We start from the raw sequence: 23900 nt of genomic DNA on the forward strand, positions 1-23900 counted from the left end.
CTATTTGCATTGCCCCCTCGCTCCTCCCCTCCCCTCCCCTCTCCACACCACTGCCACTCTGTTGTCATCTATGCATGGTCACATTGATAACTCTACCTACATGTACACACTACCTGAACTGGCTGGTGCCCCCACACATTGACTCTGTACCGGCACCCCACTTGTATATATTGCTATTTTTTGCTGCTGCTCTTTAACTACTTGTCACTTTTATCTCTTATTCTTATCCATATTTTTTTGAAACTGCACTGTTGGTTAGGGGCTCGTAAGTAAGCATTTCACTGTAAGGTCAACACCTGTTGTAGTCGGCGCATGTGACTAATAACATTTGATTTGATCTGATTTGATTTTGACAAGGTGATATGCAGCACCAATAGTATGGGATGATAGGTTGATGACAGAGATACACCTTTAAACCCCCTCTTGGAGTAGAGTAACTTGGTGGTGACATCTTATTGGACAGAATAGAGGAAATGTCAATCAGAAGACCTACTGTATACCTACCTCCCTGTCAGACATTGCCTACCTTTCTTGAGAGACCAATGACACAGCAGAATGAGTCATCTCATAATGACATGATCATTGTCAGTAGCAGGAGGAATTCCTGACTGCCTTGCATTAGCCACTGGTGCAGCAGTGGTGCTTTTATTGTTTTGCTGCAGTCACACACACACACACACACACACACACACACACACACACAACGACCTTCACTGTAGGCATTTTGGGACAGACCCCGACACAGCTCAGGGTACAGCCTTTACAAGAACCTATAGAGACAATCATCTTCTGTGAGGTACTGAGCTATATCAGCTGATTCCACCCGCCCTCTCTGCCTCTCTCTCTTTCTCTCTCTCTTTCTCTCTCTCCTTCTCTCTCTGTCGCCCCCCCCCCCCATCTCACTCCCTCTCCTTTTTCATTCAGCTGTAACACACTGTACTATTTTTTACTATTTTGGCCAAACCAGGCGTAATGCATACACACACACACACGCACGTACACATGCACACACACAAACAGACAAACACTCAGACACACCCACATGGCACGCATATACATGCCATAGAAACTGCACAGCACTCTCCTCCAGGATCATATAAAGACGTGGTGTATCCTGCAAGAGCGACAGTGCGTTAGCTCTCTCGCACACACACACACACATACACACTGAGCTAGACTGAACCTCTGGACAGTAGTGCACTCAGACTACAAGGAAAAGCAGAGTTGGAAAGAGGACCCGAGAGGAGAGGAGAGAGGAGAGGGAGAGCCACTGCTCTGAGAGACAGAGGGAGAGAGAGAGAGAAAACAAAAGAGAAGACTGGAGCATGTGTTTCTCGACCAAGAACATCTCCCCTTGGGATCCCAACATCTGCATAAAGCAGGAGAAACAGCTGAACCGAACCACATGCAGCTAAAGGACCTTTCCCCAAGCTCCTCAGTTAGCAGCATTATCAGATGAAGCATATTATTTTTCCCACACGGGGAGGATAAAAGACACTACTGTAGCACTTTTCTTGTAGAATTATTGTAAGAGCTATAGCACTTTGGAGGCTGAAACAGATGGTGAGTACTGCGCTGTGTGTGTGTGTGTGTGTGTGTGTGTGTGTGTGTGTGTGTGTGTGTGTGTAAAAGCATCTGTTGTTGGGAAGGTTTTCTCTTTCTTTAGGCTTCTTGTGAGAGAATATTACAACTACTAGGCTAACGCATCGAGTCTGTACGCAATAAGAACGTGGTTGTTACCAGAAAACAGGCTGACTGTTCTCCCCCCTCATTCCAGTGCAATTATCAGAGTAAACTAATCCATAAACTTGTGGGAGCAAAATGAAACCAAGGGGAATTGCCATTGACCAAGCTGCAGTAAAGATATCATTGCAATGCAGGTAGTGTAATGGGATGAGAACCACTAACTTTAGGGCTTTCTAAAAATGTGAAAGAAGACCGCGGACATACAGCAGAGTACGTAGCTGAATAACCTTGTATATCAACTTTGCATGCAGACTTCCAGTATCGGAAGTTGGTAAGATAAATAACATAAATGGACATGTTCCATTCAAGTTCACACTGTCTTACCGTCTTTTATAAACTCCATAGCAGTGGTTCTCAAACCTCTCCTTGGGGAACCCCAGCCGCTCCGTGTATTTGAACTATTCCACAGCAACGCCTTGACTAGGTGAGTTCAGGTTGAGCTAGTTCAGGGCTACAACAACATTATGAAACGTCTGGGTGTCCCCGAGGAGAGGTTTGAGAACCACTGCTGTACAGTACATTGAGACAGCCGGTTTTGTGGTCTGACAACAACACAGTTTAGGACAAAAAATAACTTAGAACAAGGGACATGCGATACTGTAGATGTAGAGTTCAACACTGGGGACTATGTGTTGTTCTATGTGTTCTGTGTTCCACCACCTGCCAGACAGCCATCTGGAATCATAACTAGCATCTGTGCTGCAGTCTAAACCCTGCTGCCACGGAGGATTGAGACCACGGTCCTAATCTGGGGCAGGAATAACTCCACATTTACAACCCGTCACAATGCGTTAGTCACATAAGTGGGAGGCGGACGGGAGGCCTAATCTGATGTGATCTGTGTGATGGTGCACTTGATGGGACAAGCTGTCAAACGCAGTTCGTAAACACCATCTCTTGTAATTAAACACTGGGTATAAATAATGTGTGATACTGTGATGCACTCACCCCTGAGCTGGAACCTTTGCATACACAAATCAGATATATTGGCTCCCTTGCACTTTATAATGGAGTGCAATGGAGCAAAATATGATGTTTTCTCTTCTTAAAGCTGGTTGAATGGCTTTTTGTACCCTGTAGAGACCTGCAACTTACCACAGGTGAGATCAATTACAGAGTAAACAAAATAACTTGCCTCCAACCAAATGAATGAGAATTCTGAATCATTTAGACCAAGATTCTTTTGGGCATTTCATGTAAACAATCTCGATGTCAGTTTAGATGTTTTTCTACTTCTTCTTAGTCCTGTGTAGCTGTAAATCAAACAAATACACTTGTGAACTTGAATTTGAACACATTTTTTAAGAAATAGTCAATTGTGCAAGAGTGCCAACACACCTAAACACATCTGTACAGATGACCATGTGTCCAAACACGAACACGTCTGTCTACCCTCCTTCTGTGGGCAAGTCTGTACTAAATTATTGATGCTAGCTTTTTGTTGTTGTGCCCCTCCCCCCACCACCCCAAAAGCTTCTCTCAGTGGCTGGTACTGTAATTCAATGAAAGGCAGCCCCCCACTGGAAAGGACTCCCAAGTGCCTCAATAACTTCAACTTCGCTACTGTACTGGACATGCTTCCCCCCCAAAATTAGGACAATCCATTGAGTGAGTGAGAACCCCAGTAGGGAAGTGAAAGCTGATTGAAGGACTGAATGAAAAGTGCTCTGATGTGGGATAGAGAGTGTGAGAGTCTGTGTGTTTGTGTGTGTGCGTGTGCGTGATACGTAAATGGCTGGGGTGTGGCCAGAGGCACCTTCTGTTCAAAACCATAACCACAGAAAATGTTTTATACATTTAATTATGTACCGCCCCTCAGTGTTCCTTCTTTTATACTTGTCCTTGGCTTAGGGCAGTGTGTGTGTGTGTGTGTGTGTGTGTGTGTGCAGTGCCTTCAGAAAGTATTCAGACCCCTTGACTTTTTCCACATTTTGTTACTTTACAGACTTATTCTAAAATTGTTTAAATAAATTTAAAATCTGCATCAATCTACACACAATACCCTATAATAACAAAGTCCACCTGTGGTAAATTCAATTGATTGGACAGGATTTGGAAAGGCACACACCTGTCTATATAAGGTCACAGAGTTGACAATGCAAGTCAGAGGAAAAACTAAGCCATGAGGTCAAAGGAATTGTCCGTAGAGCTCAGAGACAGGATTGTGCCCCTTCGGTGAGAATGGGGGCGTGCTCGGTCCTCGATATTGCAACCTTTCGGTGACTAGTCAAACGCTCAAACCACTAGGCTACCTGTCACACCATTCAGGCCTTTATGGTAGAGTGGTCAGAAGGAAGCCACTCCTCAGTAAAAGGAACATGACAGCCCTCTTAGTGTTTGCCAAAAGGCAAGTAAAGACTCTCAGACCTTGAGAACCCAAGATTCTCTGGTCTGATGAAACCAAGATTTAACTCTTTAGTCTGAATGCCAAGCGTCACATCTGGAGGAAACCTGGCACCATCCCTACAATGAAGCAGGGTGGTGGCAGCATCATGCTGTGGGGATGTTTTTCGGTGGCAGAGACTGGGAGACTAGTCAGGATCGAGAGAAAGATGAACGGAGCAAAGTACAGAGAGGTGTGTGTGCCTTTCCAAATCATGTCCAATCAATTGAATTTACCACAGGTGGACTCCAATCAAGTTGTAGAAATGTCTGAAGGATGATCAATGGAAACAGGATGCACCTGAGCTGCTCAATTTTGAGTCTCATAGCAAAGGGACTGAGTACATATGTAAACAAGGCATGTCTGTTTATTATTTTTGTATTATACGTTTGCAAAAATGTCTAAGAACCTGTTTTCACTTTGTCATTATGGGGTATTGTGCATAGATTGAAAAGGGGAAAAAATGTAATCAATTTTAGAATAAGGCTGTAATGTATACTTTCCGAATGCACTGTGATTCAGGAGTAACGTGCAAACAGAATAATAATGCCCCACCAACATTGGACAGCTTTGCAGAAAACCCTCAAATTGCTGAAATAAGTTCATTAAATAAATTATGAGTCAAAAAAACTGATAACTAAAATAGCAGTGCAGATGGCACTCTTTTGCTGAGTGCAGATATTTATTATAGGTTGTTTTGGGGTCACGTGTCACATGTGATGTGAAATGTTCCATGTCATATGTTTTCAGATTTCACGTTTTCACATGATCTACCACTACTGCACTACATCACACAATGAGTTTTATCCTCAACAAGTCAGGTTGGTGGAAACGCAAACTTTATGCAGATTTTGGAATATTCACATGAGAATCTGTCGCCAATTGGATGGAAAACTAGCTATTTATGCAATTTCAACGTTGTTTGAGTTGCTTTCTGTATCCCCAAATTTGCTTGACCTGATTTTTCACAGCTCAAAGCATCCAAGTTTCTTGACATAGGTGTCTCAAAGAGCTGTCAGTCAAGTTGAGCTCATGAATATAAGCTCCCCGCCCACTGAGCCTGTCTTTTCAACATTTGTGGCAGTTAGCATGAGAGAAAAAGTTTTGCATTTCTATCCCCCAAAATTATAACGAGTATAGTCACTTAAAAGCCTATTTTTTTTTTTACAAGGGAATCATAATAACTGTTCAGGACCTTTTAAGTTATTGGAAAATGCATAATTCTTTTACACATTTGCAGAACAGATAACGTCAAAGGAGGTGCCCCATTTGAATTGGCATGAAACATGAAACATCAAACTGCTACAACATTTCCACTGACGGTTGGCACAAATACATAGATAGTTGACCACACCCACAGATGTGCTAATTACCCCACCTATCAAAAGTGCTGTGATGATCGTATCATATATTCAAAATATTGAATTGAAAAATGTTCCCATTATATCTATTTTTTTGTACCCCAGGTAACAACACTGTAGTGTAACCTAACCATACCATTAGGTTTTAACTGTGTCAATATACAGTACCAGTCAAAAGTTTGAACACCTACTCATTCAAGGGTTTTTCTTTGTTTTTAGTATTTTCTACATTGTAGAATAGTAGTGAAAACTTCATATGGTGTGGGGGTGCTTTGCTGGTGACACTGTTAATGATTTCTTTAGAATTCAAGGCACACATAACCAGAATGGCTACCACAGCATTCTGCATTGATACCCCATCCCATCTGGTTTGCGTTTAGTGGGAATATAATTTGCTTTTCAACAGGACAATGATCCAACTCACCTCCAGGTTGTGTAAGGGCTATTTGACCAAGAAGGAGAGTGATGGAGTGCTGCATCAGATGAAACCATTCATTTATGCATCAAGTGTCTTTGAGCTAGTTGTTACGTTGATGGTGATTACGAGACAATTATTTATTTGATTCTGTGCGGCTTTTAGCAAAGTGCCGAAATACATTATTGCCAATAAGTCTGTGGCCATATCTCTTTCACACTCACATGTTTGGCGATGTAGCTGCACTGTAGCAGGACATTTCAGTTTGCTTGCAACTAAGAGGTTATGAATTGAAACCCCATTTAAGGCTAAGTCCCAATTGTGGTCACAGTACACGGTTTTACAGTAATTGAAATCAGAATACATCAGAGCAATCTTGAGGGAATACTATTTGAGTCAGCAAAGGATATTCCTATGATAGGTGAGATATACAAAACCTTGCAGAGAGGCTGTCCAACTGACAATCTCTTTGAAAAAAATATAAAAACTATCAGAACCAAAACTTTACAATAACTGACATTGGCACAAGATGGAGGGAATGTTGCAACGTAACTAATGAAAATGTATGCTTAATCCAGTATAAACTAATGTATAGAATGTATTACACAAGAGGCAAACTTGACCAATTCTACAGCACAACGGCAGGGTCATGTCTTAAGTGTAAAACTAACATTGACTCAATTATCCATGACTTCTGGGAATGTTATGAAATCCCAAAGTTGGATGGGCGGAGTTAGAAAGTTGGCTGTCAGAAGTATTACAATGTAAATGTACTTTTAATCTGTCTGTCTGCATATTTCAAATTTGATTTGTCACAGGTGTAGACCCTACAGTGAAAAGCTTACTTACCCTTAACCAACGCTTTATTAAGAAGTCAATGTGGAGGCTAAATACAGGAGGTACCGGTACAGAGTCAATGTGGAGGCTAAATACAGGAGGTACCGGTACAGAGTCAATGTGGAGGCTAAATACAGGAGGTACCGGTACAGGGTCAATGTGGAGGCTAAATACAGGAGGTACCGGTACAGAGTCAATGTGGAGGCTAAATACAGGAGGTACCGGTACAGAGTCAATGTGGAGGCTAAATACAGGAGGTACCGGTACAGAGTCAATGTGGAGGCTAAATACAGGAGGTACCGGTACAGAGTCAATGTGGAGGCTAAATACAGGAGGTACCGGTACAGAGTCAATGTGGAGGCTAAATACAGGAGGTACCGGTACAGAGTCAATGTGGAGGCTAAATACAGGAGGTACCGGTACAGAGTCAATGTGGAGGCTAAATACAGGAGGTACCGGTACAGAGTCAATGTGGAGGCTAAATACAGGAGGTACCGGTACAGAGTCAATGTGGAGGCTAAATACAGGAGGTACCGGTACAGAGTCAATGTGGAGGCTATATACAGGAGGTACCGGTACAGAGTCAATGTGGAGGCTAAATACAGGAGGTACCGGTACAGAGTCAATGTGGAGGCTAAATACAGGAGGTACCGGTACAGAGTCAATGTGGAGGCTAAATACAGGAGGTACCGGTACAGAGTCAATGTGGAGGCTAAATACAGGAGGTACCGGTACAGAGTCAATGTGGAGGCTAAATACAGGAGGTACCGGTACAGAGTCAATGTGGAGGCTAAATACAGGGGGTACCGGTACAGAGTCAATGTGGAGGCTAAATACAGGAGGTACCGGTACAGAGTCAATGTGGAGGCTAAATACAGGAGGTACCGGTACAGAGTCAATGTGGAGGCTAAATACAGGGGGTACCGGTACAGAGTCAATGTGGAGGCTAAATACAGGAGGTACCGGTACAGGGTCAATGTGGAGGCTAAATACAGGAGGTACCGGTACAGAGTCAATGTGGAGGCTAAATACAGGAGGTACCGGTACAGAGTCAATGTGGAGGCTAAATACAGGAGGTACCGGTACAGAGTCAATGTGGAGGCTAAATACAGGAGGTACCGGTACAGAGTCAATGTGGAGGCTAAATACAGGAGGTACCGGTACAGGGTCAATGTGGAGGCTAAATACAGGAGGGTACCGGTACAGAGTCAATGTGGAGGCTAAATACAGGAGGTACCGGTACAGGGTCAATGTGGAGGCTAAATACAGGAGGTACCGGTACAGAGTCAATGTGGAGGCTAAATACAGGAGGTACCGGTACAGAGTCAATGTGGAGGCTAAATACAGGAGGTACCGGTACAGAGTCAATGTGGAGGCTAAATACAGGAGGTACCGGTACAGAGTCAATGTGGAGGCTAAATACAGGAGGTACCGGTACAGAGTCAATGTGGAGGCTAAATACAGGAGGTACCGGTACAGAGTCAATGTGGAGGCTAAATACAGGGGGTACCGGTACAGAGTCAATGTGGAGGCTAAATACAGGAGGTACCGGTACAGAGTCAATGTGGAGGCTAAATACAGGGGTACCGGTACAGAGTCAATGTGGAGGCTAAATACAGGAGTACCGGTACCAGAGTCAATGTGGAGGCTAAATACAGGAGGTACCGGTACAGAGTCAATGTGGAGGCTAAATACAGGAGGTTACCGGTACAGAGTCAATGTGGAGGCTAAATACAGGAGGTACCGGTACAGAGTCAATGTGGAGGCTAAATACAGGAGGTACCGGTACAGAGTCAATGTGGAGGGCTAAATACAGGAGGTACCGGTACAGGGTCAATGTGGAGGCTAAATACAGGAGGTACCGGTACAGAGTCAATGTGGAGGCTAAATACAGGAGGTACCGGTACAGGGTCAATGTGGAGGCTAAATACAGGAGGTACCGGTACAGAGTCAATGTGGAGGCTAAATACAGGAGGTACCGGTACAGGGTCAATGTGGAGGCTAAATACAGGAGGTACCGGTACAGAGTCAATGTGGAGGCTAAATACAGGAGGTACCGGTACAGAGTCAATGTGGAGGCTAAATACAGGAGGTACCGGTACAGAGTCAATGTGGAGGCTAAATACAGGAGGTACCGGTACAGAGTCAATGTGGAGGCTAAATACAGGAGGTACCGGTACAGAGTCAATGTGGAGGCTAATTACAGGGGGTACCGGTACAGAGTCAATGTGGAGGCTAAATACAGGAGGTACCGGTACAGAGTCAATGTGGAGGCTAAATACAGGAGGTACCGGTACAGAGTCAATGTGGAGGCTAAATACAGGGGGTACCGGTACAGAGTCAATGTGGAGGCTAAATACAGGAGGTACCGGTACAGAGTCAATGTGGAGGCTAAATACAGGAGGTACCGGTACAGAGTCAATGTGGAGGCTAAATACAGGAGGTACCGGTACAGAGTCAATGTGGAGGCTAAATACAGGAGGTACCGGTACAGAGTCAATGTGGAGGCTAAATACAGGAGGTACCGGTACAGAGTCAATGTGGAGGCTAAATACAGGAGGTACCGGTACAGGGTCAATGTGGAGGCTAAATACAGGAGGTACCGGTACAGAGTCAATGTGGAGGCTAAATACAGGAGGTACCGGTACAGAGTCAATGTGGAGGCTAAATACAGGAGGTACCGGTACAGAGTCAATGTGGAGGCTAAATACAGGAGGTACCGGTACAGAGTCAATGTGGAGGCTAAATACAGGAGGTACCGGTACAGAGTCAATGTGGAGGCTAAATACAGGAGGTACCGGTACAGAGTCAATGTGGAGGCTAAATACAGGAGGTACCGGTACAGAGTCAATGTGGAGGCTAAATACAGGAGGTACCGGTACAGAGTCAATGTGGAGGCTAAATACAGGAGGTACCGGTACAGAGTCAATGTGGAGGCTAAATACAGGAGGTACCGGTACAGAGTCAATGTGCGGGGGCACCGGTTAGACGAGGTAATGTACATGTAGGTAGAGTTAAAGTGAATATGCATAGATAATAAACAGAGAGTAGCAGCAGCTTAAAAGAGGGGTCTGGGAAGCCCTTTGATTAGCTGTTCAGGCTAATCTGGGGGTAGAAGCTGCTATGAAGCCTTTTGGACTTAGACTTGGTGCTCTGGTACCTCTTGCTGTGTGGTAGCAGAGAGAACAGTCTATGACTCGGGTGGCTGGAGTCTTTGACAATTTTTAGGGCCTTCCTCTGACACCGCCTGGTATAGAGGTCCTGGATGGCAGGAAGCTTGGCCCCAGTGATGTATTTTCAGATAGTTGTTTTTAGTCATCCATAAGAGTAAAAGTCATTCCTGTTCATCTGTTTTGTTGTATAATTAATACATGGCAAAGTTGAACATTCAAATCAAATCAAATCAAATTTATTTATATAGCCCTTCGTACATCAGCTGATATCTCAAAGTGCTGTACAGAAACCCAGCCTAAAACCCCAAACAGCAAGCAATGCAGGTGGAGAAGCATTGACAGGTGGAGAACATTGACATGTTTGTAGTTTCAATAAGGCTTATAGAAGTGTTTGAGTTCCTTATTTGCCTTATATAAACTTAACATGATGAACAGGAATGGAATTTACTCTCACTGGTGGCCAATTAGATCTAGCTGATAGCCACACCCTGAATACTCCACACCTCCTGAAAATAACCAAAGGATTATGTTAAAAAATGACCCAGCTGCTAGGTCAAACCAGTCTGAGAGGACAAAATGCCCAACTAATGGTTAAATTATCCCATGTTTGGGTAAGCCTCAAAGTGAACTGCGTATACACTCAACCCAATATTTACTAGCGCCGGGTTACCAACGAACCCAAATCGTTTTTAACACAGATTTTTTTTGGGGAGTGTGGTGTTGCTGCACTGGTGACAGCTCCAGTCAGTGACAGAACGCTGTGGTTCATCTGACTCCAAATCAGATGTACTCATCATGCTCTGATTAAACAGGACACGCATCGCACACCTCACATGTCAAACAGAAGAACACCCAACGAAGATGCGCTAATATAACCAAGTGCACCTAAAACTAAAACTGGGAAACAGAAGCAAGAACACTTCATATCAAAATTTGAGGAACAGAGGCAACTACACTTCCTACTGAAAATTGAGAAACAGAACCAAATGCACCCAATTCTGAGAAATACAACCAAGCACACCCAATACTCAGGCGTCAAACTTCACAAAACCAAACAATACTGTAAGTGCCCTCAATGCCTCCTAACTCTACCTACAGTTGAATACAGGAAATAATGTTGTATAACCCTAGTGAGAGTACAGCGTAAGAGGAAAGGAAGAGGAGGAGAGCCTTTGTGGAGGGATGACAAAAGAAGGACCTTGAGGCTCCTCTAAACTGGTTCTACTAAGTGGCAGCAGAGGCACGCATGATGGAGCTACGTAATCTCTCTCTAATCATGAAATTTAGGACACATTTCTCTCTTTCTCTCTCTCTCTCCTGTGTGATTGTCTGCAGGTGAAAGATGAGGGTTGTCTGTGTTCAGTAGAAAGTTAACTTTGACTTCACCTCCGTACAGTGTTTGCATTTCCTTAGTATCAGGCTCTTTTTGTGACTGAACCCCCCCCCCCCCCCCCGCTTGAAATACCAGAGAAGTAAAAATGAATCAAAAGTGATAAAAAGGAAACAAAGTCTTCAACAGTCAGAGGGATAAGAGGGTGAAGTATGTAATGATGTTGTTCCCAATCAGATGGAAGAGATTGTTGTCCTCCCTAATCTGTACATGTGGCATATTATCATATTCATTATTATATAAGAAGAGAGTTAAACTGCCAACAATCTCTCTCCTACACATCCAAATACGCAATGTGTATTGCTCATCTGATGACTCCTTTTCTCTCTTTCTCATTCTCCCGCTCTCTTTCGCTTTTTTAAAGTCTTTCTTACTGTTTTCCATTTACCAGGGTTCTGCATAGCTGGTGGGTGGCACAAGGACGGCACCTACTGCCAGTGCCAGTCTATGGTGGCACCAGAGTGGGCAGAGCAGACATGCAGCCCCTTGACAGGACCCACCCGGAGAGCCTGGGTGAGTGACTACCGCAGGGGGCTGATTGACAGGCAGAAGTGTTTAGTGACTCGTCTTTCAGAATTTCCTGTATGTAGATTTGACTTGGCATCCAACGAATTCTGAGGGTTGTTTTAGATTACTCAGACATTTGGCGAAAATCTTGCACTGGTCATGTCATTAAAATGCGTAATCAAATTTCTCTCCTTTAAATCTCTCCTCTCCTCCCTCCCGAGTCTATGCAGCCCTGCCCAGTCTACTGCTGGTACTGCTCGGTCTGCTAGAGGCGGCTAGCGGTTGTCCCACCTTGTGCATCTGCAAAAGCAATGGCACAGACTGTACAGGCCTCGCTCTGCTCTCCCTAACCACCGTCCTGCCCCTGCTGCCCCAGGACACCCGCACCCTCCGCCTGCCCCACAACAACCTCTCCTCCCTAGGGGACGGGGACCTGTCCAACCTCAGCTCTCTGGAGCTCCTGGACCTCTCCGACAACCACCTCTTCAGCCTGCAGCCAGGGGTATTCTCTAGACTCAGTAGCCTCCAGTGGCTCAACCTCTCTGGTAACAATCTGGGTGACTGCCCCCTTCCTACCTCTCCTGACCCCAGTAACCAGACGGAGGTGACACAGAGTAACAAGAGTTGCTGGGGGCTGAGCCGAGAGCTGTTCCAGGGTCTGTGGACACTGAAAGGGCTGGACTTGTCGCTGAACGGCCTGGTTGTTCTGCGCATGGGCCTGCTGGACGAGCTCCAGGGCCTGGCCTGGCTGTCTCTGGCTGGAAACAAGCTGCAGAGCTTGGACAGAGCCACCTTCCAGCCCCTGGGCAGCCTGTTGAGCCTCCAACTGGCAGGGAACCCATGGGAGTGTGACTGCAACCTGAGGGACTTCAAGCACTGGATGGAGTGGATGCTGTACAGACGTGAGTGCTATGTTGTGTATTGAAAGGCTTTAAGGTTACAATGTTTCAAGTACAGCCAAGTCATTTCGCCTTCGTTCCATGTCATGTACTACTCTGATACTGTATCAAGTATGTAAATGAGATTGATTACCTATTGATTGTGTTAATGATCCATTGCATCACTCTCTGTGTCTCAGACGGGCAGGTGGATGCTGTGAAGTGCAACCTCCCCAAAGAGCTGAGGGGGCAGGACATCCGCAGCATCCCCATAGAGATGTTCAACTACTGCCTGCAGCTGGACAACCAGGACAGTGTCCCTGGCTACAACGGGCCCAGAGGAGGAAGCCCACCCTGCGTCGGTCGGATTAACGGACCCATGAACGGGCCCCAGGTTAACCAAGAAGAATGTGTGCGCCAGCGCTACCGGCCCGTTAGCGTGCGCAGGGCCTGGGGGACTCAGATCGTGGCGGCGTGTGTGTGCGGCGTGGTATGCGTGTTGATGGTGGTGGCGGCCACCTACGGCTGTATCTACGCCTCTCTCATGGCCAAGTACCAGAGGGAGCTGAAGAACAGAGGGCAGCCGCTGATGGCGGGGGAGGGAGGGGGAGAGACAGATGCTGAGGACGGAGCCTGTATGTCCTCCCCAACATCACCAGATGAGCCAGAGCTGAAGGAGTCCAGCCCGATAGTCCACGGATACAGAATAACAGGCTTTTGACCATTGTTTTTCTGACTGGCTGAAATTCCTGTTAGAAGCATTCAGTGGACTGAACTGCATGTCGTACTCCTCTGTGCTAGGGCATTCTAGGTGAGGGAATGTACGGAGCTGAGAAAGAATATCCCTGCTGCACATTGCTGGTGGTGGAGTCACACAGACATGATCATACAGGCGATCGTATAGAGGAGAAACAAGACGTGTGGATGCTCTGTGGTTTGTTCTGCCCTGTGACTCTTTAGTCAGCTCTCCAACTGTGTGTTCATGATTTTGGCACCTCTGCACCTTGGTTAAAGAGACGTTCCTCGAAATTGTCTTTGGAATTGTTATTATTCTTTGATCCCACCGTTGTCAAAGTTATTTGTGTTTGAAGCAAAACATGTCAACAGATCATAGATTAAGTCAACATGTTGAGTATCCCTGTGTTGTAACTACGCCTAATGTTTCGTTACAATAAGCCCAGGTAAACAATCCCAGTAGTGGTTGTCGTTCAATTAGTTGGATGAGAGAAAACCAAAAAATAGTTGATATGAATGTACTGAGAAATTAATGTTAAAGCAGTCTTTCTTGTGTATTAGACCTGTGCTCATGTGTAGTTGCTTAATTTAATATTCCAAATCATATCTATGCAGAGGTAGCCTGCTTTCAATGTTCCAAAGCCATACACTACAACAGCACGCTACTGACCTCTAGAGGATGTTATGATAACAGCAGCTGAAGAGAATCAGCTCCATGGATAGCAGCCATATTCATTACAAACTGAATCTAGATGTCAGCTATTTCCATTTAACCATTTAGAACTGTCAAAGAGATCATCAACACTGCCCTAAAACAGGTGTGTATATATATAACTATCTCCTTATTTAGTTAACCCTTATTTTTGTCTCTATGTTAAAGCTGAAATCTGCGTAAGGTAAAACAGCGCTACTGGTCGCCCCCCAGGTGTTATTGTTTTTGTTTTGTTCAGGAAATGGAGTAGAGGAGCATCCAGCATCATGGTAAAATAAAATGGTAATACGTACTCTACTGTTCTATCGCATGTGCAATGATGTCTGAGGGGGGAAAAAAACAGTGTGGTTGTTTGAAGTAACGCTTTTGTTTTGGAAGTAGCAGTGTCACCGCTACGAATTCCAGCTTTAAGGGCCACAGCTTTAAGGGCCACAGCTTTAAGGGCCACAGCTTTAAGGGCCACAGCTTTAAGGGCCACAGCTTTAAGGGCCACACACACCTTATGCAAACAGAGCAACGGCGCGTCGTATACAGTCCCTTCCAAAATCTGAGCCACACAAAAGAACATAGAACTACGTAGAAAACAACGCTCCATCGCTGGGTTGGCATAGTTTACGTAAAGTGTGTAGGGGCCTTTAAGCACATTCAGTATCTGCTCTTCAGGTCCAGAAGACGAAGTGAGACGTGATATTCTGTTCATCACGCCGATGAAAATAAAGCATTTATTTATCTATGCTGCCCGTCACAATTTATTCCCGGTTGAATTTTTCATTCTATTTATGAGACAGGACATGAAAAAAAGCCTATGAAGATGTGAAAACCATCACAGTTGTCATAGGAACACACACTCAACAGTAACCATGGTCTTTTGGGGACAAGACAAATGGAGTGCTTCCCTCTCCACAAGAGAATGTGTGTCAAACATTTAGCAGTAGCACCCGAGAGAGTACTACTACCAGTATGAACACTTCTATGTGTATTGAACACTTCAGTACACATAGAAGCCACAAGATGCATCAACGCCTCCAGCAGTTGTGAAAAGGAGCCAGACATTTCAGAGAGAGTAAAAGACAGCAGAAGCTTACCTCCAGCCATGGCTGTCTTGCCTCCCGATGACACAGTCACAGCTGTGACAGCTATGACATACTTCGACGCCCCTGTCACAACAAAATCAACCATCAGTCTCACACCACCTCTGCAGTGGCATACTGCAGTTTCGCGGACCCCCCCCCCCAGGTCCTTGAAACCCCCCTCCAACCCAGCTAGCTTCCTACAATTGTACACATTTTGCCATGGGGCAAATAGACAAATGTGCCATTTCACAGCTAAAATCATGCTATTCTACACATTCTTCCATGAGGCTGAGAGAACATTTAGCAGTTTTACAGTTCTTTTCCTGCAAATCTTTAAAAAAACATTTTTTACACAGCTTATGACATGTTCATATCCTATCAGGGGAAGTTGGGAGGGGAACCATAGAGATTCTATTAAATCACTAGAGGGACTATGTCATAAACCCTTGAAGTTCCAGAAGGGGTTGGAAATGGCAGCCATATTGGTCAGGGAGAAATCCAAACCAGTCTAATGGGAATTAATGGCAGTAGATGCATAGTCCTGATTTTACTTATGCAAGAGCCTGTGGGCCTGTGGTACGCAAGTTAGCCTCTGACCTATTGTATGTCTGTATATTAGAGTTAGTGTCAATTCAGCTAAAATTCCTGCCAGTTTGGGTTTGATTATGACATTTCTCAATAGTGATTCCACTCAATTCCTAAATTGACTGGGTAGAAGACAGAAATCACTAGACTGGTGCCAGGTCGGCTTGCCAACACCTATGGCCATTGTCACGACAAGTGTTGGTAAGACAGCACAAACAGATGTGTGACCAGGCTAGGAATTGAACTCAACCATGGATCACATGGTAAGCCTACAGTACCTGTCTTGTCTTTGTTGTCATTGTCCTCCACCGGCATGTAGTAGAGGAATCTTCCGGCAGGGTTCTCCATGGCCAGACGGTACCACAGCGGAAAGTGGTCCATGGTGAACAGGTTGTCCTTATCCGCTGGAGTCAGGAACTTCCTTTGGAACAGGAAGTTAAGGGAGATCAAATTCCTTGTTCGTATTCATTAGTGCACAATGTAGCAAAACTTTTGCAATGCAAAAAAACATTGTTTCTTATTGGTTCAGGTAGTGCCTTCCTGTTTCTTTATAATACTTCTGTGCTCAAAGGACACAGTGAACGTATAATATAATGTAGGGCTAATGTAGGTTGTTTGACTCACTTGGCGACCCTGGTCTCCATGCCGGTGTATCTGGTCAGCCGGATGATGCCAGAGCGAGTTCCCAGGAAGGCTGTCTCCACACCCGCCTCCATCCTGAACATACACAAATACACAGATGGGTCTTTTAATGCACTTGAACACACATGCACACACATATGCACATACTCATGCTCACACGCAAACACACAACACACACACAAACAAGTACTAGCTAACATAAAATGACATTTGTGAAAATAATAATTCTGTAGTCTTACCCAGATGCATTGAGCATTATTGCCTGCCAGTAGGCTTCTAAGGGGGCTGTCACCACAGCATCAAACAGGGTCTGCTGCAGCAGCACCTCGTCACCTGGAAGTCACAGACACTCAGTCAACATCAAACCGGACATCTGCCTGATATTATATTTGTTTATTCGTCTTAATAATAGTCTTTATTATCCCCATTGGCCGATGCCCTCTCAACCGCTAGTCTTCCTGTGGATCCACAAAAAAAGGTTTGGATTTAGGGTAACATTGGCATGGGGGTTAGCGGTGAATAAATGGTTGGGAGGATGGAGCAGGTTGTAGAGACAGTACTCACACTCCAGGTCAGGCTCCTTCCCCTGCAGGTAGCGAATGACAGCCTGGAGCTGAGAGTATTTGCGGTGGTGAGGATCAATGTCTGTCTCACAGTATGTCCTGAACAGAAAGGATACAGTACGCCCTGAATGGATGAGGGATTTTCACTCTATTAAGTCCAAGGGCCATTAAAGGCCAATGAAGTATTACAGTCCAATGCTCTATCATTTAGAGTATTAGAGATCAATACCATTGATTTAGATTATTACAATTCTATCATTTAAGCGTTACACTCCAACATTCTGTAATATATCATATTATTGTCCAATTTTAATTTATTTATCTATGCTTACCACTCAGCGGCTATGGATAGATCAGGGGACGTCAGGTCATGCAGGCCTGAGAGGAGATTGAATGAAAACAAGTCAGTAAACCAGATTGTTCTGCAGTAGATGAGTGGCAGAGAGAGTGACCAATGGCACTTACCCTCTTCCACAGAGACCGTCCCCATGAACATCAGCTGTCCGTGACCCCTGGTCAGCACCATACCAAAACTGTGGAGGGAAATACATAAGGCACAATGTGGAGTGAGATGTTCAATGACTTTATTCAATCTAATAGGCCAACATTCCACACTCACTAACCTAGTATCACATTTACCTGAATGGGGTGTCGTTGATGGTTGTGTAGAAATAGTCATTTGTTAAGAACATAGGCCTTTTCTGTTGTAAATAAAACATTTGAAATGCGTTGTGAGACAGTTGTTACAATCAACATTATTGAATCGTTTTTACATAAACTACCGAGTCACGTTTAATCTCCCCACACACGAGATCTCACTTACCGCTTTGTCCACTGATGCTCTCACATTTAAGGACAGAGTGCCTGTCTCCCCTTTCACCATGGCTGTCCTTAGCTGGAAAGAGCAGACACATGAATGAACACAATCTCTGTTGAACTACCAGCACAGTTAAAGCCCAGAACAATACAGTCATACCTAGAATTTAGGTACAGGTGTTCTACTGAATTGACAATATTAATTGTGTTGGCAGTGAATAATGTGCTATAGTATGTACAGTATATGTGCAAGGGCGAACCTTGCTATGTTTCAGAGGTTTCAAATGAAACGACTGACTGATTTTAATGCAAATGTGTTAAGAACAACTTTATATAGGCTGTAGTTAAAAAATAACCTGAAATTAAAATCGTACATAGAATAAACATTTTCGATGATCATTGCAGGTAATATCCCTGGGAAAATTCCCATTAACGGAATTTTTAAACAGTCACCCAAATCGCTAAGCCCGCCCCTGTACATGTGTATTCCGTGTTCCCTTCCTGTTTTGTACCCAGCCTCACTCATTTATCGTTTCCGTTTATTCTAAAGCATCTTTGGTTTTTAGAAAAGCGCTACAGAAGATCTATGTATTATTATTACTGCTATTACTCACTGTCTCATCTATGTCCTCCCACTCCACCTCAGCCAGGTCCACACTGTTGTAGTTGGGCTTGGGCTTCAGCTTCTTACCATCTTTATACTGCGGGACAGGAGAGGAGAAGATGAGGAAGACAATATGGGGTAAAAGATCAAGAAGAGGACAGATATGTGTCTGTATGTACAGCTGTCTGCATGTGTGTGTGTGTTCTGTAAGATGAGAGGATCACTTCGGCCAAATGTGTTTAATGGGCATCTCTGTGACATGGTATCCTGAATCCAAAGGCTCCATGACAACCACCGGCTCCAAATGAAACAAGTCGGCATGTTATTGACCACTTAACCTTGCCACCCAGAATTGCATCTCATTGTTGCCTGGGAAGGACAAGCTGAAGCTGACAAATAAGAAAAGCTTGTTTTCATTACCTGTTGCAAAACTATTTTCTACACAGTAAGGGCTCTGTTCAATCCGCATCGCGGAAGTTCAGCTTTACAGCATGATTGATTGAGCAGAGACCTAAATCACGGATAGTTGAAATCAGTGTTAAACGAATTAGGTTTAAATTGACTCTACTGGGAGTTATTTTAACCCTCGAGAGAGTGATACACTCCCTGGTGTTGATAACGGGAGTTCATTGGGATGCAGTGCTTTTAACTCCATGTAGAGTAACCAGAGACAGGGAGTTGCATCTATGGGAGTTAACCAAAGATGTGGGAGGGGCCTCATTGTCATATTTCTCAGCATGCTCTGTTGCAGGTTGATTTGAACCTGCGGGAAACAGTCTCCTGCAATTTGGCTTCCAACAGAGATTGGATATCACATTGCAAACCACCAGAAATGTTAAGAAATATTGAAGTAAGGCTTTACACCCTTACAACTCAAATGAAGTAAAGAAATGTACTCTGCTGTAGTTGATTGTTTATTCAAAACAACACAGACAATAGTCAAATGGAAGGGAGTTGATTAAAAACAACACCTAAACTAGTAAAATGGCAATTCGAGTAAAATTTAAGCAACTCTGAGAGTTGGATATTTACTCAATTTAGTGTCGTTTAAACTCCAGAAATATCAACACCATGACCCAAGGAATTTTAACACAAAATCGGGGTGGGACCATATAAACCCCAAAATAGTGTTAAAGCTGCAATACATTGGGAAAGTATTCAGACCCTTTTCCACAGTTTGTTACAGACTTATTTTAAAATGGATTCAATTGTTTTTTCCTTCATCAATCTACACACTAAAATGTGTAAATGTCAAGGGGTCTGAATAGCCAAACGGGGATGGATACAAGCCAAATGGGGATGGATACAAGCCAAATGGGGATGGATACAAGCCAAATGGGGATGGATACAAGCCAAATGGGGGTGGATACAAGCCAAATGGGGATGGATACAAGCCAAATGGGGATGGATACAAGCCAAATGGGGATGGATACAAGCCAAATGGAGTGTGCACTGCAGGTAGGCCTATGTGAATTGTGAATAATGCAAAAGCACGACGGCAAAAGCCTAATTTAGAAACCTTTCATGGTTAGGCTCCTTTGCTAATGCATGGCCAGGACAAGAAATACACCTGACGCATTGCCGTTGAAACAGCTTTCATTATAATAGGGTAAGGGTAGCCTACTGAAGGCTTGTTTTGTTTTCTGATCACATGAAAGGGGTAACAAGCAACTGTTACAGGAAAATAACTTCAATGTTTCTAAATAGGGTCACATGCATACATGAGTGGTTGTATGTACATCCATAATAATGACAGGAGCTTAAATAATGTTTCGTATATAATATATAATCATTTGTTTGAAAGCGGACCCTTTATCGATAGACTTGACTACCCGGCGAATGCATTGGGCAGGACTAAAACAGGAGGGGAGGCTATGCTTGGTTTTGAATCAATTAAAGCTAATTGGGGAAAAACAATTGTTGATGTTTCTAAATACAAGCTTAATGGGTACAGAAAGCACATCTCTATTGTTCCATGCACATATGGGCAGTGTGTATCATGTCTGGATAGGCTGTGCTTCCTCTGTCAAAATCCATGCCATAACCAGTCATGTAACCGCTAAGACCAGGTATTGGTTGGTCCACCAGCACAGCCTGACATTGGTCATTTGGTGCAGGTTTCAAAGCGACACACATCAGATATTGCCACTCCTCCCACCTCAGCGCAAGAGAGCTCCTACAAGACAGGTCAATTACCAATCCTGGCACAAGTGATCGGAAATAGCCCAGCGCCAGAGGAAATTGCCAAGGAGTGTGCGTTTGACACTTGCACTGGCTTAACGCCAGCTGAAAATTAAGCCCTGAGATTGTCGTGAGGTTAAACTGTTTGGACGGTTTGAGCAGGTCCATTGACCATGATGATTGATGGAGCTGGGAAGAACACGGACCGATCTGGGACCAGGCTGAGCTGAACATGCATTTCCTTTCAGCAGACATGGATTGATAACAATTGTGGTTGAATGTGTTTTAGTTCATCAATCACTGTCGAATGACCTCCCAACAAAGGGCTGCATACAGTACATGGAGTAAGTCGTAGAAGATACATCTGCTGAGTCTGAGGACTGGAGACACTTCAACAACGCTCAACAGTACTGCATCCTCTTGCTACACCTTTTTTTTCTGGTACACTGTTGAAGGGAAAACCTTTTTCTTTCTGATTCTTTTCATTCTACTTCTCCTCACTCGGGCGATAAACAGCTGCCTACTCATTGGATTGATGAGACTTAAAGAGTGCTTCTGGCAGCCGTCCTACACCTTAATCTGTTGGCTTTATTACAGCGTTAGTACAGCGTTAGTACAGCGTTAGTACAGCGTTAGTACAGCGTTAGTACAGCGTTAGTACAGCATTCCCTGTGTTGTACGCTCTTCTGTTCCAACGTACTATGATTTTTGGGGGTCCTAGCTAGTAACGGTGGATCTGGGCCGATTCCGGCTGAGAGTTGGGGGGCACTCGGCTGAGAGTCAGACTCGGCCGACGTCATGTGGCCCGAGTCTGGGCCGCCTTTGTCAGTATTACTTATGGCTAGGATGCAGGGATTGAGTTCGGGACGATTTTGGTGAAAGTTATCTGGCCCAAATGTATTACTTGGGGCTCGGGCCAATTGGGGCTCCTCTCTGGCAGATGATTACATGGGCTGTTTTATATAGTTAACATTTCATAATTTATTGATCAAAAAATACAATTAACATTTAAATGAAGTCCTGTGTAGTATTTATGTATTTTGATACATTGATAAGCTTTCTGGATGGAGCCTCCCGAGTGGCACAGCGGTCTAAGACACTGCATCGCAGTGCAAACTGCGTTGTTACATATGCTCCCGGGCCGCACCCGCCCGGGAGACCCATGAGCCGACGCACCATTGGCCCAGTGTCGTCCGAGTTAGGGGATGATTTGGCCGGCCGGGATGTCCTTGTCCCATAGCGCTGTAGCAACTCCTGTAGCGGGCCAGGCTCATGCACGCTCACACGGTCACCAGGTGTATTGTGCTTCCTCTGACACAAAATGTTTTTTTTGTGGATGGGTATAATTTGTATGTATGAAATGTATAATAATATATAAAATGACTAAATCGGGTAATTTTGTATACATTTATTTAAATTTACATCGGGCCGCTTCTGGGGCGATTCTGGTAAGATGCCGGCAAAGTCGGCTGAATTCCAGTAGACGGAAATGGCCCGATGCACTTGGGCCGATTTTGGGCAGTCATTCATTTTGATTCTGGGCCGAGTCCGACACACGTTCCCTGGCCGGTTCAATCAGTTCCCGGCTCCCCGGAAGAGGGCCGCTTCGGGGCCGATTCCTCATTGCTAGTTGGGGTGGGATAAGGCTAATTTTGTTTTTATGGTTATTATGTTTTTGAGCTCTCAGATGACTCTGGAGCTCATGGCGATAGAAAGATATGTGTTTATTTGCAACAGCATCCACTACCGGAGCATCATCCCTCCCAGGTGTGTTTGCGTCTTGCTTTGCGGTTAATCTATAACCTTAACCACTCAGAATGAATACCTAAACTTAACCATTTGAGTTGTTTCTGTTTTAACCCTCTAAACATGCGAAATTAACCCTGTAACCATGCAGAATGAATGTGTCAAAAATAGATATTCATCTATAATACGTCAAATTATGAGATCTTGTTGGGTAATCACCTTGTCCAGCTCAACCTGAGACAAGGTGCATTTAACATAGCCACTGCAGGGCTTCTCTATGAGCCTAGAATTAACATTCAGAAGTCACTCTTATCCAGAGCAACTAAGGTTAAGTGCCTTGGTCAAGGACACCTCAACAGATTTTTCACCTAGTCAGCTTGGGGATTTGAATCAGCAATTATTTTGCTTACTGGCCCAACGCTCTTAACCGCTAGGCAACCTGCCACCCTAGAATTGTAGGTGCATCTATGAACTTGGTTCCTGCATAAAAGCTACAGCTCCACGTCCCTCCAAGTATCATTATGACTCTTTTAATCATCATCCTCTGCTACAGTGACCCAAACCCAGCTCAGTTCACTCCTACCATTGTGTCGCTGAGTTGTCATTCCCTGTCACGATGGCTCAGTTGTCATAATGCTTCAGTAAATTTACATTATCCCAGAGGCATTGGAAAACACAATGGAAGTAGTCTAATGTACGTCCCTCTAACTGCCCTGAATACCTCTGCTGATCCTACAGCTATTGTATGCAGCAATCAGTCCGCTTTGTGTAGCTCACCCTGCACTAACATCAATAACATGCGCATGTCTACTTCTGCTAATCTTCCCAGTAAAGCAATGAAAACAATGAAGCATCCCAGAAAAGTGCTAAAAAATAGCCCAAGTTAACATATGTAGCTTAAGAAACAAGGTTCATAAAATCAATAATTTGCTAGTAACAGATTACATTCATATTCTGACAATCTCTGAAACTCACTTAGATCATAGCTTTTATGATACAGTGGTAGCAATACATGGTTATAACATCTATAGAAAGACAGAAATGCCAAAGGCATTTTCTTGTCTATGTTGAATACATAATTTAAACATTCACAGAGTAGGTTGGAAAAAGTATGTGAACCCCTAGCTAATGACTTCTCCAAAAGCTAATTGGAGTCAGGAGTCGGCTAACCTGGAGTCGAATCAATGAGATGAGATTGGAGATGTTGGTTAGGCTGCCTTGTCCTATAAAAACACTCACAAAATTTGAGTTTGCTATTCACAAGAAGCATTGCCTGATGTGAATCACGCCTTGAACAAAAGAGATCTCAGAAGACCTACGATTAAGAATTGATGACTTGCATAAAGCTGGAAGGGTGACAAAAATATCTCTAAAAGCCTTGATGTTCATCACTCCACGGTTAGACAAATTGTATATAAATGGAGAAAGTTCAGCACTGTCGCTACTCTCCCTAGGAGTGGCCGTCCTGCAAAGATGACTGCAAGAGCACAGCGCAGAATGCTCAATGAGGTTAAGAAGAATCCTAGAGTGTTAGCTGAAGACTTAAAGAAATC

The 23900-nt window shown here is 44.2% G+C and overlaps 2 protein-coding genes across 4 annotated transcripts in view; one reads left to right on the plus strand and one right to left on the minus strand.

The window, feature by feature from the left end:
- Positions 1-23900, minus strand: part of LOC109867631 (voltage-dependent calcium channel subunit alpha-2/delta-4) — an 83836-nt gene that overhangs the window by 27227 nt on the left and 32709 nt on the right. For both annotated transcript variants that reach the window (XM_031802004.1, XM_020456880.2), the window contains exons 15-24: positions 18431-18517; positions 17824-17895; positions 17640-17701; positions 17466-17533; positions 17333-17378; positions 17002-17099; positions 16677-16770; positions 16420-16512; positions 16074-16216; positions 15223-15294 (exon numbers count right to left, since the gene is read on the minus strand). In XM_031802004.1, the coding sequence (XP_031657864.1) occupies positions 15223-15294; positions 16074-16216; positions 16420-16512; positions 16677-16770; positions 17002-17099; positions 17333-17378; positions 17466-17533; positions 17640-17701; positions 17824-17895; positions 18431-18517 (835 nt within the window). The remainder of the gene's footprint in view (positions 1-15222; positions 15295-16073; positions 16217-16419; positions 16513-16676; positions 16771-17001; positions 17100-17332; positions 17379-17465; positions 17534-17639; positions 17702-17823; positions 17896-18430; positions 18518-23900) is intronic.
- LOC109867171 (leucine-rich repeat and transmembrane domain-containing protein 2) lies at positions 1062-14870 on the plus strand. 2 transcript variants are annotated; one of them, XM_031802005.1, is made up of 4 exons: positions 1062-1563; positions 11697-11818; positions 12034-12714; positions 12891-14870. In XM_031802005.1, exons 2-4 carry the CDS (start codon positions 11782-11784, stop codon positions 13409-13411), a joined length of 1239 nt encoding a protein of 412 aa, XP_031657865.1. In that variant the 5' UTR covers positions 1062-1563; positions 11697-11781; the 3' UTR covers positions 13412-14870. The 2 variants fall into 2 exon arrangements, with proteins under 2 accessions (XP_031657865.1, XP_031657866.1); XM_031802006.1 differs by having other exon boundaries at positions 1063-1563; positions 12043-12714.

This window comes from Oncorhynchus kisutch, linkage group LG22 (assembly GCF_002021735.2).
Source record: "Oncorhynchus kisutch isolate 150728-3 linkage group LG22, Okis_V2, whole genome shotgun sequence".
NCBI classification, from domain to species: domain Eukaryota; kingdom Metazoa; phylum Chordata; class Actinopteri; order Salmoniformes; family Salmonidae; genus Oncorhynchus; species Oncorhynchus kisutch.

Excerpts from the sequence above, each read along its gene's own strand:
- LOC109867171 (XM_031802005.1), top strand. The coding sequence starts at position 11,782 with ATGCAGCCCCTTGACAGGACCCACCCGGAGAGCCTGG. Across the intron at positions 11,819-12,033 it reads GACCCACCCGGAGAGCCTGG|TCTATGCAGCCCTGCCCAGT; the intron begins GTGAGTGACTAC and ends CTCCCTCCCGAG. Across the intron at positions 12,715-12,890 it reads GGAGTGGATGCTGTACAGAC|ACGGGCAGGTGGATGCTGTG; the intron begins GTGAGTGCTATG and ends TCTGTGTCTCAG.